This window comes from Elephas maximus, chromosome 8, assembly GCF_024166365.1.
Source record: "Elephas maximus indicus isolate mEleMax1 chromosome 8, mEleMax1 primary haplotype, whole genome shotgun sequence".
Classification (NCBI taxonomy): Eukaryota; Metazoa; Chordata; class Mammalia; order Proboscidea; family Elephantidae; genus Elephas; species Elephas maximus.
The window spans coordinates 88055512-88070507 of record NC_064826.1 but is presented as its reverse complement, the minus strand read 5'-3'; the positions used below and the strand labels follow the sequence as shown (position 1 = coordinate 88070507).

At 37.0% G+C, this 14996-nt stretch overlaps 1 protein-coding gene across 1 annotated transcript in view; it reads left to right on the top strand.

The window, feature by feature from the left end:
- Positions 1-794: 794 nt before the first annotated feature.
- Positions 795-14996, top strand: part of SKAP2 (src kinase associated phosphoprotein 2) — a 180566-nt gene continuing 166364 nt past the window's right edge. The window contains exons 1-3 of the mRNA XM_049894443.1: positions 795-1056; positions 10639-10744; positions 11373-11398. Of these exons, the coding sequence (XP_049750400.1) occupies positions 990-1056; positions 10639-10744; positions 11373-11398 (199 nt within the window). The 5' untranslated portion in view covers positions 795-989. The remainder of the gene's footprint in view (positions 1057-10638; positions 10745-11372; positions 11399-14996) is intronic.

Sequence of the window (14996 nt, the reverse complement as noted above, 5' to 3'; positions counted from 1 at the left end):
TTCTAAGACTTTACAGATAGAAGACGCTCAATAAGCTTTTGTTAACTAAATGGTCAGAATGGAGGGAATAGATTTTATAAATCATTCTACCAATCACCACCGGCAATGTTCTTTTTAATGTTTATAGATGGACAGTGCTGCCTGCGTCTATTTAGCCTTCTGGTATATATATATTTTTTTTTTCAAAAGGATGGTGTCTAGAACTCCCCACTCTTCGTTCGTGATGGGGGGAGTTCACTCACTCCAGGAATCTGAACCGGGTGGAAAAGTAATGTAAGAGCCAATCAGAGTGCTCTCCGGAGTAAGTCCAGACTGGCTTCTCAGGGAAGCCTGGCGGAAAATGGGACTGTAGCCTTCGTTAAATTGGACAAAGAAAGCCGTAATTATTTAGGGCGGTAGAAAACTCCTGTGGGTTACGAGGCGAGGGGGTTAACAGTAAGATTGACCGTCAGCCACAAGGTCTTTTAATTGGATGACTCCTAGGCGTTACGGATGTATTGTTTTTCGTGATCCTGGAGAAACTGCCAACAGTTGTGCTGGTACCAGTACCCAAAATGGCGGCAAGGGGCTTCACGGCGCCGGATCAGATGACACAACCCTGTCGGCTCCTTTCCCCCCTACCTCCAACAGCTCCTCCCGCTCCGCTACGTAGTGGCGGGCTTGGCCTATCCAGAGGCTCCTTCCTCTAATTTTTGGACCTGGAAAACTGAGAGACACACATGCGCAATTGTGCCCGCAGGCCCTTCCATCCTACTCCCGCCCATCTCTCCGCCCCGATCTTCCGGGCGGGGCTGGGCCGAGAGTCCAGCTGCGGCTGGCTGAGGCTTCAGTGACTTCCTTGTTGTAAGCGCCGGCCCCACAGTGTCCGGACTCGTAGCCCCGCTGTGCTTACCGGGACTGCTAGCCCGAGTCTAGGTCGCAGCCGCAGCCCCACTCCATCGGTTCTCCTTTCAGCGCAGGTCCTTTCCGCAAGTCCCGCTCTCTCTAACATGCCCAACCCTAGCTGCACCTCCTCTCCCTACCCCCTCCCTGAGGAAATTAGGAACCTGTTGGCAGGTAATCAGCGGGAAAGGGGCGGGTATCGCTGCCGGGGCGGGGGCGGGGGCGGGGGCGAGGTCGAGGAGACGGCGAGTCGGTGGGGACAGAAGCTTTCAGAGTCCTTCGTCTTTTTCTCCGTGTTCCCTATGTCCCCACGCTCTCCTGGCCATTGGTGGCGGGCGGGGGAAGACGGGTGTTTGGTCTGAGGAAGGGAGTGGGTGTGTATGCTGAAATTTGGTGCGAGTATGGTGGAAAAGCCCTTCTTGATGGTCTACATTAATGGGATCAAGACAACTCTGTGTGCATCGTGAAGACACCGTGTGTGTGTGTGTGTGTGTGTGTGTGTGTGTGAGAGAGAGAGAGACTGACAGACAGACAGACAGAGACAAAGGGGGAGGATGAGAATGTATGGGAATGAATGCATATATGAGTGAATGTACGTATGAGATCTGGGAAGGGAGCTGAAGTCAAAGAATATATTCTTGGATGGCCTGCCAGAGGAGGAGGAGGGTGTAGAGATGCAAAGAGATGTCACAGCCACAGGTGTTAGGGGTTATGGGACAGAACGGTTCGCTTTCCTGAAACTCTCATTTTTCAACATTGAGTCCACCCATATTTAAGATTTTCGAAGAGGGCCTGATTCTCAAATGGCCACTTGTCTTCAGCCTCAGTAACATTAAAACAGACAAAAAGGAAGGATGTGTTAAAGACCTACTTCCTGTGTCACAGGATGAAAGTACTTCATTTTTGCACCCTCATCTTCCCCTTTTCAGTTTTAAATTACTGTTTACAGGAATTTATTTTAGGAGTTAAAGATGTGGTTCTTTAATGCCATTAATGGTCCATTACTATTTAATGTACTGGAGATGCAGGTGGTATTTTCACCAGGGATCAATGAAAACTTTGTAGTTCAGCACATGGTAGAAAATACACCTTTTTAGGGTAGCACGAGTCTTATCTGTCCTGATGGTCTGGAATTCTTACTACTATTCACCTTATGTGTACATCAGAATGCTGGAAAAGGAATTTTATTTAGTTTGGTTGCCTCTAAAATATTTACCTTTCAATTATTGGTCAGGAATAACTGGATTAAAAGAGTTTCTCCTAGATGGCTCTGTGTTACAAGTTGCTTATATTAACTCTTAAAAAATGTCACTAAAATGTAACACTTAAAATGGTAAATTACTGTTTATAGCACCGTGAGACCAAATCTAATATGATGTTGTGCTATTTTGGCTGTTAGCATTGTAAATATGATAGAAAAATAAAGCTAATAGTATGTGAATGCAGACTTAATGTTTGTATGAACATGATACAGTATGATGAATGCATTTGTGGTGGGATAGTATTTCACTCAAAGAAGTGTTGGTTGTCATTAATGGGTACCACTAAGGGAAATAATGAAAGAACTGTAAAGACTGATTTAAAGCTGTTTTTCTTCCATTATATGAGAGTTTGACATGAGTACTGATTTTGTTTTACTGCAGTTGCTAAAATAGCTTATTTAGAATATTACTCTAATAACCAGATCATTGAAGTGTTTATCTGTAATTGCTGCAAAAATTGATCTCCCTATTTTCAGGATACTCTAGTTCTGAATTTTTGAATTTAAGAAATAAAGTGCAGATCTCTGTGTGTATGTTTTTAAAGGTTGACAGTTACCACAATAGTCCATTTGCTATTTGGATCCATAATCAGAGAATATAATATATAGGTATTATGAGACTCTCTCTAATCCCCATTGGTCTCTAATCCCCAAGTATTTCTTGTGGCTCTTACTTGGTAATTTAACTGAAAGCTCACAATTACATAATATGTAAATTTTCTGCCAATGTTAACTTCTTATATACTTTAGCCATGTTTCTCTTTAGTCAGATAATACACTAACATAATGTCTGAAATCAGCTTTTTGTTTTTTAATCAGTTTATAGACATTTTCAGTATTCCATATTATTAAAGCAAATCACTTGTTAATATTTTTTTTAGTAAAAACAAATATGAAAACATTAAAACTTTAGGGATTATAAATTTGGATTACTCTTTATTTTCAGAGGATATTTTCAAGAGGCACGGATGTGTGTTGGGGAATCTTTTTTTTTTTTTTGAAAGAAATGAAACAAGTGAACCGGTGTTTTTCATTTTTAACTTATTGTTCAAGGAAAGGTATGCTTGACTGTAATTAAAATGTTTTTTCAACTGAGGAAGGTTAAGAATGGGTGCTTTCAGCAATTATTTTCCATATTTCATTAAAAAATACTGTTGAGATTGTACATGATGATTTGCATACTTCAAGTACATTGGTTAGTATATTGGGTACATGGTTAGATTTAGAATTACTAGTCTATAGAGAAAGAGTTGGTATCGGTTTGAATTTTAGAGATGTTTCTTGTCTACCTAGTGTATTTTCTTTGAAACTAAAAGGAGGTATTGGTAGTGGTCATTGTAGTTAACAGTTGCGTGCTCTTAGAATTCATGACACTATGCTTAATTCCAAGGTAGAGAAGATAAGAAACTAAACAAACGTTTGGGAGTTTAAAATCCCTTACATTCAGAGAAAAGAATATGAAATCAAAGATAACGCCTATCAAAGTAATGTTGCTTGGACATTTCTCTTTGTGTCGCCTGTGCCTATATTCCAAGTCATTGTATGTCATGTGTGCTAAACATTTGACATTTCAACTGCTTGATAGGATTAAGTGCTCCCGTGTGTTCTCCTCATATTTATTATCTTTCTTTCTGTTTTAATTTTCTTTCTGATTATAGTAGTTTTAGGTTATCCTTTCAATATTTGTTCCGTCTTCCCTCTCCTTTCCTTTTTAAAAATATGCTATAGAAACGCAAAAACAATAACAAAACCCAAACCATAAAGATTACCATTTTTAACCCACCTTTAATGATACCCTTGAAGACGTGTCTCTGTGCAATCAGTATATTAAATCTTGAAGACTCATACACTTTATAAAACTGTGGAATTACTTGTTACACAAATAGAAAAGGGCCACAGTTTTTGGTTGATATTACTCTCAAAAGCAAATTTTGAACTGCCTTATGTACTACAGACAATCTTTGATTTTTTTTTTTCCCCGACAATAGTGGAAGAAGAGGTTTGTTGTTGTGTGCCATCAAGTCAATTCTGACTCATAGCGACCCTATAGGACAGAGTAGAACTGCCCCATAGGGTTTCCTAGAGTGTAATTTCTACCAGAGCAGATGGCTATATCTTCACTCTTGTGCAGCCACTGGTGGGTTGCAACTGCAGAGCTTTGGGTTAGCAGTTGAGTGGTTAACCGTAACACCACCAGGGCTCCTTAGAACAGGTTTAGCCTGGATAAATAAAATCAAAGGATAATCCCAAAATTTGTCCGTTTAATCTCCCACAACCATCCAAATATTTTGACTAGGACTAACAGCAAGAATAATCTTGATTTATATGAGTTTTGAGTTTTTCCTCTAGGCAGCAAGGAAATGAGAGGAAGGAGATACTCACGCCCACCCCCACCCCCCATTCATTTGTTTAGATTACCCTGTGAATCCTGGGATGTTAGTGGTTTGTAATCAGATAAATATCTTTTAGGACAATAAATTTAAAAAAGAAAGTTGTACAATAGTATTTTTTTTAATTAAAAGAAGAAAATAGTGGTTATCAGTATTCTGAAAAGTCAAAACCAAAGCATAAGCAAACCAACAAGTAATAAACAAAGTGACTATATGGTTTCTGCAACCTGACCTTGAGATTTTGTTCACATGGCAGTCTTAATTAGAAATACTGCACTTTCCCCTATTGGGGATGTCCACAACATTTTTTTTTTCTTAACTTCACACATTATAGTAGATAATCCCTTTAGGAGCATTATGTAAAGAATGCAATTCAATTAAAGTAGAGGCAAAATTTCTTCAGTGCTGAGTATAGTATGTTTGATTTCCACCTTTCCGAAGTTGCACTTATAATTTGGTCAACATTTTGGTTTTATTTTTCCTATGAAAATTATTCATGGCATATCTGTCTGGTGCCCCATAACTTCCTTCTGGGGCATTGGCTGTGTACGTAAAGGGAAGAGTGCCACCTACTGAGTCACCAGTACTCACCTACTTCTTTAAAAAAAAAAAAAAAAATTAGCACCTGGATTTTCCTATAGAGCAAGACTAAGCCTATCCCGTCTTGGAAGCAACAGCTAATGAGCATGAACTTGATACGGAGACGTTTGATCTCAAAGTGAAATCAGTCTATGACACCTTTAAGAGTTTCTCTTCCAGAAATAGGAAATCAGAATATGTGTTTATAAATCAAGGAACCAGAACTTTATAGAATTACTTGTATGGTGACATAGACGAGTTAAGATGGGATATTAGGAAGACTATCTGCCTGTTTATTATAAACATACAATATCCTACTTTTTCTTGGGAGAGGGTCTTTTGGCTTGCCTTCCCCGCCCCCATGGCTTTCTATTGAAAGTACTTTCATCTCAGCTTACTAAATGAGGCTCTTGGAATTATGCAGTTTTTATAGTTACTCAATCCAAATTATCATTGGGTTTTCTTTAAAAAAGGAACCTGAATATACTAAAAAAATGAGCAGTATATGAAAAATTTTCAAATGAGTTTCTCTCTACCATTATCAGCATTAAAGTACTGTTAGAAAGAGAAACAACAGAGTAGGAAAAGCCTCTGGTGATTTGAAACACAGTTCAGTTGTCTCTCATAAATTTAAAATTGTCATATATGGGTGATAAAAGTGGCACCGGCTAGTTTTTATATACTCATTATTCACTTAGTTTGTCTTTTTCAATTAAAGCCAAGTCTATCTTTTTTCATTCCACTGAGTTTACATTGCTTTTTCAATCACATTCTGAACATATTACAATAGATGCTGCCTAAAAGTGAGTCTAGTGTAAATCTCAAGCTAATGTGTTAGTCACTGTGGCATCTTTGAAAATGTATGGTAAAAGGATTTTGATTATTATAAGGTGCTATTTATCAAAGGCCATCTTTTAGGGGTTGAAGGATGCTCATCCTCATCTTTCAGTAGCACAGCTTTCTTTCAAAATAAGTCATTTAGCTTTCAAAGCCAATTCTGAAAATTTTCTCAGATCACTGGATTTTAAGACTCAGGTGTGTTTTACCCATTGTACTATGAACACTCTTGTTGCCTGTTCATGTCTCTTCTTCCTTGTGCAAAGCCCACAGTTTAGCATAACCTGTAAAAATGTTAGATAATCAAGGGAAAGACATTGATTAGAACAATCAATAACTTTTCAATTAGCCATTTTCCAACTCTGGGCATTTGGCTCCATTGATCTGCATGTGCCAGTTTAAATGATTTTTATGTTTCCGCCAGTAGGTGTTTGGTTAATTACCCCCCGTGCCCCCCTTAACCAAGAAGAAAAACTTGTCTTTTTGTCCTGAAGCCAGCTTAAATTCTAAACTGAGAATCTTTACTGAATTAAATTTCATGACAGAACGTCTCAGTGAATACAAAGTGAAATTTGACCCAATTCATAAAGTAGAGATGCGGAGTTAAGTAGTAGAGCCATTTGGGGTGCTATGTGATTGGCTTTAGTTATTTTATTGATGTGGGTCAGAGCAAATGGTGGTGGATTCAGTCCAATTCTTGTCTCCTTCCCGTATACAATTCAAGCCGTCACTGAGGCATTGTATGTGTGTTGCCGGGGGTAGTGGGTAGGTTGGGGGACTGGGCGGGAAGATGCCGGGTGTTACCTTTGTGACTTGTTTACAACCTCCAGGCTGGAAGTCATATTCTAGGAGATTTAGTGATGGGGGATGGTGGGGGCAAGTGGTGAAACCTCGGCTGTTTTTTCAGAGTGAGAACCTGCGCTAAGTACTCAGCTTTAAGAAGCCCACGGTTTTATCATTTGAAAGAATTTTAAGATTGTTCTGACTTTGTGTGGTTCTGCCTTTTCACTGTGTGGTCCTTATGGGAGTTTGTAGAAAGCAGTTATCTTTTTTGTGTGTTAAATACCTGTCCCAACCACTCGGGATTCTAGGGGAAGATGGGTGGTAGTTTTTCTAGGTGGTTTGCATGTGTGTACACACAGAAGTTAAACTGGAGTGCATTCGGTGTGTGTTAAATGTTTGTCTTCTAGGGATTACGATGGCTGTTGAGGGCTTTCTAACAAACTACTTGCTTAAGGATTGTTGAGCTAGGACGCCATCTTTTAATTTTGGTTTCAGACTCAACATTTATCTACAGAGCAGCTGTAAATCTGATCCTTTCAGCAGCCATCTTTTGTAAATTGATCAGATCAATTGTAAATCTCATCCCCAGGATTGGGAGGTAAGGTTTCTTTTGAGATAATGTTAAGGTGTACCAGGAGCAAAAAATCACCATCGTATTTACATTCTCCGGGAGACAACTATTCTCTACTTGATGGCTTTGGGTGCAGATGGAGACGGGCAGAATTCTTGGGGTAAATGCAGGCGGCACCGACCTGCCATCCACTGGGCTGCGGTGGGCGGGGTGGGGGCTTAGACCTGGTGCTTTGGGGCGCCCTCTTTGAGCTGCTTCCCCCACCCTGGTCGATGCACTCCCCCCTTTTTCCTGCGGGTATGCCTGCGTGAGTCTGCCAGTAGAACCCCTCCCTGTGAGGTAGGGAAATGGCAACTCCGCAAGCCAGGAGGCGAATGAGGAAGGCTAACTTTGTCTTGTAATCAAATTATGGATGTCCACCAGATTACAGGCAGTCAGGAGTCAGAGAAATCTACATATTAACAGAGGGACACGACCCCTACAGAACGATAGAAGAGGGCTACTGCGCTTGCTAGTTTACCGTTTGCAGGGCTATTCAGGGCACAATAAAAAGCTCCAAATCTCTTTTCCAATAAGCCAGAGAGCGCTGGATTTGCCCGAGACTTTTATTGCTCACTTTTGAAATATTACTCTGGCTCTGAGCTACAAAGCCGCAGCCCCAGCCCCATTTGTCTGGCGAGGGCGCTGCCCGCAACCCGGCGCTCCCTGCTCCCAACCCAGCCGACAGGAACCCTGGGGCTCAGCACTCCGACTGTCGCGGAGGGCAGACCGAGCATCTGGGAGGAAATCCCGAGTAACTCCTCCTCGCTCCTTCGGGCCGTCTGACTTCGCGCTGGGAAAACTGCTCCTTCCGAAGGGACCCGGCCAAGGCCGCTGGCACGTCCAGGGGGTCTCCTGGGCCTGGGAAAGGCTGGGTTGAAATTAAATGGGAAAGTGGGGTGGAGGTTTAAGAAACAACCTAGATTTCAAAAGCTTAAAAAAGGAAGCTAACTCTGGTCAACCAACAAACTAAGATTATTACAGGAATCGCTTCTAAAGTTCTTCCTCTTTTTTAAGGAAAGCAGTACCTACGCTGGCCTCTTTACGCCTCCTTTGAGAAATAATTGCCCCCCTCCCCCCCAAAAAATCTATGTTTATTAAATCCTTTTATTGACTTTAAATCTTTTTCTGGGATAAGCTTAGGAACATGTTCATTAAAAAAAAAAAATTCTCTAAAAAATCTTTTCCTCTGCCCAATCTTTGAATCTCCACGCCCTTCAAAAAAACCGATTCTTCCTGCAGTCCCCCATTCTTTCAACAAATACTTTGTCACAACATAGCATGGCTTACTATTTTAAAAATAATTTAGTGGGGAAGGGAGTTAGGAAACGTTATATGGAACATTGCAGTTCTTTTTTTTTAAAATATGTTCTGGGTTTTTATAGAACTAAAATGACCATATAAAGAAATAACTCTTGGGTTGTAATTCGTTCTCTTATTACTTCCGGACATACAAAATAGATCCTGTTTGTTTAAACTTGGATAGTATAATGGAAATGTAAAATAGGCAATTAAATACTCATGGAAGAGGGAATTAAAGACAAACATGAGTGAAAATAACATTAAGTAGACTATCCACCAGTCATTTTGCCAGTGATTCTTCCAAGTATTAAGTCCATGCGGAAGACAGAATTAGGAATAGGGATGCTATTCCTTCCCTTACTCCACTCTCATTGTAGAGTTATTGTAAGGATCTCAGGGAAGCCGATGATATGTTCCTTTCAGCTGAAATCTCAATGTCCAAAGGTTGCTTGTTCCTCTGGGTACAAAATTTGAAGAGTTTAGAGCAGATCGCTGCTTCATAAGTCTGGTTATTTTAGACTCACTTTAGAAGTCTGTGTCTGATACTGGTACTGGATTATGTCTCTGTGTCCCCTCTTCAAAATATGGACGACTCAGGGAAAGAGAAGCTGTGACACTTGCTTTCATTTCTTTTTGATACTTATGTTAATGAATTTCAAACCAGAAAGCTGTTTTAAAAAAGAATCACAGGATTAAATTTTGATCCTTTGTCATATTGACTTAGTAAAAATCTTTACTTGTTTTTTACAAATGTACAGAATAGCAGTTTAATCCACTTTTGCTTCACTGGATCAAGGTACTTCTAATTGTAATCAGGAATTTAAAATTGATTACATTCTATCCCAAATACTAGGTTTTAGATTGTTAGTAGAAAGTACAGTTGAGAGACTATTTATTGTACTGTTTTGAATTTCTTACATGTAATATCATTGTGTATTTTGATACCATCTTTTTATCAGTGTGAGTTAGGAGACAAAGTAGTTAAATTAGAAGAAAGAAAAACAAACACATCTCTTCAATGTGAAATATGGATGTTATAGTTATATTAGCTATCTCAAAGTGAGCTTTGAAATTCCAAAAACAAAATTAAAGTTACACGGTATCTGGTATCTTATGAACAAAAAGAATGAAGCTATTATAAAAAATCAAACCAGCAAAGATTTATTGGAATTTGATTCTAGAGAGCACTAGACAGCAGAATAATTGAGAAGGTTACTAGCTTTTTTAAAGGGAGCCTATATGGAAATGTTATATGTGGCCATAGAAATCTTATCTCTTGGCTACTATATTTTTAAATAGTGGAAGAATCGATTTCCACCACTTCTTTTATTTGGTATTTCCAGGTGATAATACCAAGACAGGAAGCAAGAGCTCACAAAATCACGTGGCTGGTTATCTTTTTTTATTTGAAGGTGGCCAGAGTGGGTGGGGCAGGTAGGGAGGAGGAGATTTGGGAATGTTGGCTAGAAAAAAGGGATTTTTTTTTTCTTTAAAGCATTAACAATTGTGTGCACCTGAAAATGGATTACACAGGGAAAAACAAGCCCTTGCCAGAGACGTTAGCCTATATTGATAGAATGTTGTGAATGACCTGCTCACACAGGAACTTATAGAATACTACGAAATGATACTAACACATGTGTAAAAGCTCGGTGCTTGCTTTTATGTGAGAGAATATGTTTTATGGGAAACCATAGTTTATTAAAACTTGTATGCTTCTTCCTGGTTTAACGATGCCAGACATCCAAATAGCATTTGCTGTGCTAAGCATAAGTAGAGCATACAAATTTTATTATTAGCTAAGTGGTGAACAGATTTGTCCAATTTAGTATTTGAAACATACTTTAACTGTTATGCTTTGGATTGATAAATAACTATAACAAATTGTACAGATATTAACACTTATGGGTAGAAACAGTCATTGTCCTATTTGTCTTCACAAAAAACGATTCTTTCCTATAATTTGTATTCTGTTTCTTATATTTCACGTTTAGATATTGAAACATTTGTAGCAGACATACTGAGAGGGGAAAATTTATCCAAGAAAGCAAAGGAAAAGAGAGAATCCCTTATTAAGAAGATAAAAGATGTAAAGTCTACGTAAGTCTCTTGGCTTTTATTACTAATTTCTTACTTGGAAGCAACTTTGTAATTAACATTTTAATAAGGGATTGATTATCATGGAGTTAAATTTTTTATGTTCTAATATAATTGGTATTAAGTATTTTTAGAGGGCAAAATTCCTACGGTCATAGTTTAAAAAATTGACATGTTTATTATAATACCCTTTTTTGTGAAGGTTTTCGATTATCTATTTCTCTAAGCATTCTAGTAAAATCCAACTGTTTCTTTTGATTATATGAGGGTATGTTTGGTTTAAATTATATGTCATAGAAGAGATTGAAGGTTTTAATATAAATATAGAAAATACTTCAATGAAAAATAAATCATTTGAATTGTTAGTACTTTAAGGGAATAACAGTAACCTAAATTATAGGTATTAAAGCTGTTTCCTGATTTTACAATTATGAAGTAGTTCTTTAAAAATACTTTTATTGTAAATTCATAAACTTTTTGGAATTGCCGTTTCAGGATAGGAAATAGTTTCTCTCTAAATGTATATTTAAAATATATATTTAAAAATAGATTTGAATTTTTGCCACTGATTGGGCCTTGTTTTGATTTGTCAACCCTCATTTTAAAATAGTGTTCTTGCTTTATTTTGCAGTTATCTTCAGGAATTTCAGGACAAAGGTAAATTTTCAAGTTTGTAAGACTTGAAATTTTTTTATCCTCTGTGGAGATTTTCAATAGTATAATCTAACAGATACCAAAATTTGATAATTGGGATCAAAATTTAAGTTTCTGTGTTGTTTACTTAGACCTTCAAGATGAGAGTGCTAGCTCCCCCTGCTGAGAAAAAAAGAAGGGTTCTAGAATCTACTCTGCACAACCTTTTGGTGCAGAAATCTTATGTGCTTAACATTCCTAGCTTTTTGTTTCTTAGAGTACATTGTTGCAGAAATTTGATAAGAGAGATAAATGCCTACAGTTACACATGGAATAATTTGGTGAAGCAGAAGTGAGAGACTAGCCTAACACCATTTAACACTGCAGAGATTACTTATAGTAATGGTGCGAGCAGGAGAGCCTGTGGCTGGGTGTTCATAGGCAGTGCTTCTAAAGAATAATTGTTTTAAAAACAATACACATATTTGTTTGAAAACATGAATAAAATATTTCTCAAATGTTAGTTTTTATTTTCCATGTGGTACTTTTGGTATGAATAAGTGTGCGCCGTAAGAGTTTTCAGTGAAGAGAATTCAGTTTGTTTTTCTTGAAATATGTGAAAGTGCTGGTCACTTGAGTGTCTTCCTTCAGATTTGAGAGACAGTTGCTTAGCGTACTGAAAACCAGGTCAGGAAAGGGGTAAGAAGTTCCTACCACTTCAGGTCTTCAGCTCTGTAAGGGAAACTGGGCTGGCCTTACTTCCATGATGCTAATTCGTAGGTCATGACCTGAATCCTGTGGATGCTGGTATGAGGGTCACAGCATGAGATCAGTTAACCTTCTTGGAGTTGGGTTCTGGGTTTAGGGGAAAAACATAATATGGCGTCTTCTAACTGGGGTTAGCAGATAACCACAGAGCAATTCATATCTGTACCAACTGATAAGTGGGAGGGTAATGACAGTTTCAGTAAACCAAGCACTTAACCAGACAAACCTAAAATCAAAGAGTTAAAAGGAAACCACAGTTTTTTGTACTTTAAATCATCAAGATCACTGTGTACTGTATGTTTTTTTTTTTTTCCCCATTCAAAATTCTGACAGGATTAAATAAAGAGAAGGACAGGAAATTCCTCCTCCTCCCTGCAAATACCCACTTTTTTGTACTCTACAATGAGAATGAATCCTAAGCTGTGGCTTTAATCACATGCATTTTGCTCAGTCAAATATAGAAATAATGAATTAATGCATTTTAATTGTAATAACTTTTATACAGTGCTTTCTTTGTAGGGGAATATTGGATATAAAATTCTGCCTCTCTCCTTAAAAGGCTTATTTTGTTCCAGTAATTATTTATTGAATTCTCGATATGACTTAATTATTTGTACATTAAAAAAATTTGAACTAAGGACGCATGGTAATATGAAGTCATCATATAATTGCATGTGGTTCAGTAATAGGGGAGGTTTTTCCCTTTGGTATTCTGTTTTAAGACTTGTTCAGGTGTGTAGCTATTAAAATTACATTACTAAGATATATTCTTTGTCTCCAAAGAGAATGGAAATTTTTGTATAGTATGTGATCAGAAATTGATAAATGAGCTTAGCATAGAAGTTCAGCTAACACAGAATTCAGTGATTCCCCATAGTCAGTTTCCTCTGAATAAGTCATTGGTAGTTCAATATTGGTGTATTTAGTTAACTAATCACCAAATGTCTGCTCAAAAGTAAGCCTGTGGATGAATTAGATGTATACCTTGGAGAAATATGAGAGGCTGCGTGATTTTATGCCCTTCTACTCTCAAACTATATTTAGGTTTATTCTAAAAAGACGATTCCTATAGTTTGTTAGGAATAGTAAAGGGAAATTAATATAGATTTAATAGCTGCAAAGCAATTATTCAAGGTACATTCTACAAAAAAAAAAAAGGAATTTATTAATTATCTGGATCTCTACATTGAGTAAATTCAGTTCCAAGTATGTTTTGATAGTGCTGCTTTTCTTTTTTTTCTTACATTTTCCCCTGAGGGTTTTGGATCTTCTTCATCTGAGGTAATCTAGGCAGAATTTCTTTTGGCTGTTTTTATGTTCTTTCTCTTTCTTTCTTACTCACTCAGGTCGATATGGGGTCACAAAGAAGTGAAAAGAGGCTGTTTTCCTCCTTTTTACCTTTATACCCTTATTTGTTTCACATAATTTTTTTTTAGGTGATAGTTAAGTATTAATATCATTGTTGGGAGAAAAGAGAACCAGGTAGAGGATTCTTAAATGAAAGGAATTCATTCAGATTTATTCATTTCTAACAAGTCAATTCTTAGTTTTTCTAATGTACATGGAGGTCTACTCTCCTTCATCACTTCCCTCCAACTTCCCTCCCCTCTCTTACACTCTAGATACCTTCCTCCCTCCTTGCTCCATCTTGAGATTTAATAACATAGGACTCACAGTTTCTATTTCAATTCTTAAAATTAATTGAATTAGTACAGTTATTGAAACACTGAACCGCATAGGTCTTAGAAGATTTTTTTTGTGTGTGTGTTTCCATTTTTTTGGTGAGAATAGTTTGTACTGGTAGACAATCATTTTATTACACTGACTTCTAGATATTGAGGCTTGTCCATTAAGTTAATTTTCCATTTGCTATTCATATTCATTTTCATAGAAAATTACTGATTTGAAACTTCCCTTTTTAGTGCCTTGATTTATTAAGGTTCTCATTTTATCTCTTATATACTCAAGTGTAGTTCCCCATTGAAGAGGTCTGACAAATTGGGACTTTTGAATAATTTTCAGTTGGTTTCCCAAATTCCTTAGTTTTGCTTATACTTAGGAAATATTTGAATCTAAGCAGCTAGAATCCATCTTGCTTAATCTAGTCCCTGTTATTCATTTGAAAATTTCCTATATTATCTAGAGTAGAGCTTCTTCTTTCTTATATCCTACAAGTATTGTATGTGACAGAGTATCTAATCCCAGTTTCCTTTCTTTGTTGCAATGTAGCCTAGTATTGTAAAGCGTACTCCTGAATGTAGAGCATGCACTGGAATTATGCTGATTGTTTTAGAATTTGTCAACTATCTCATAATAAAGTCATATATTTTTAAATGTGATTTAAAATAATAATTTTTTTACAATGGAAATATATTACTGTTTGTAGTAAAGGCTGTTATTGACTGAGTATATACTAGAATGTTCTAGTAAAAAAAGTTTTACTTATAGTTGCATCTTGACCCTATGTTTGTCTCATTTTGCTCTAGTGATGACATAGTATGATTATTTTCTATATAGAATAATTTATTTAAATAAGATAATATGAAAATACATGTACATGACACATAGATGCTCAACAAATATTATATTAATATATATTCTCAGATTCAACTTCATTTGTCAAGAGGATTTAAATAAATTTTAATTCATAAATTCAATTTTTAAATAATATTTAGGAAATAATTCTTAAAAGAAGGGTACACATACTTAACAAATATTTCAAGAGAATATTTTTTCAAGTTTATAAAATATACAGCTTTAGAAAGTATGAATAAATTTCTTTTGATTTATTTACATGCCATAGCTAAAAAGTTCTCATTTTCTCCTTTAAAAACACTTTTCCTCAAATTCTAAA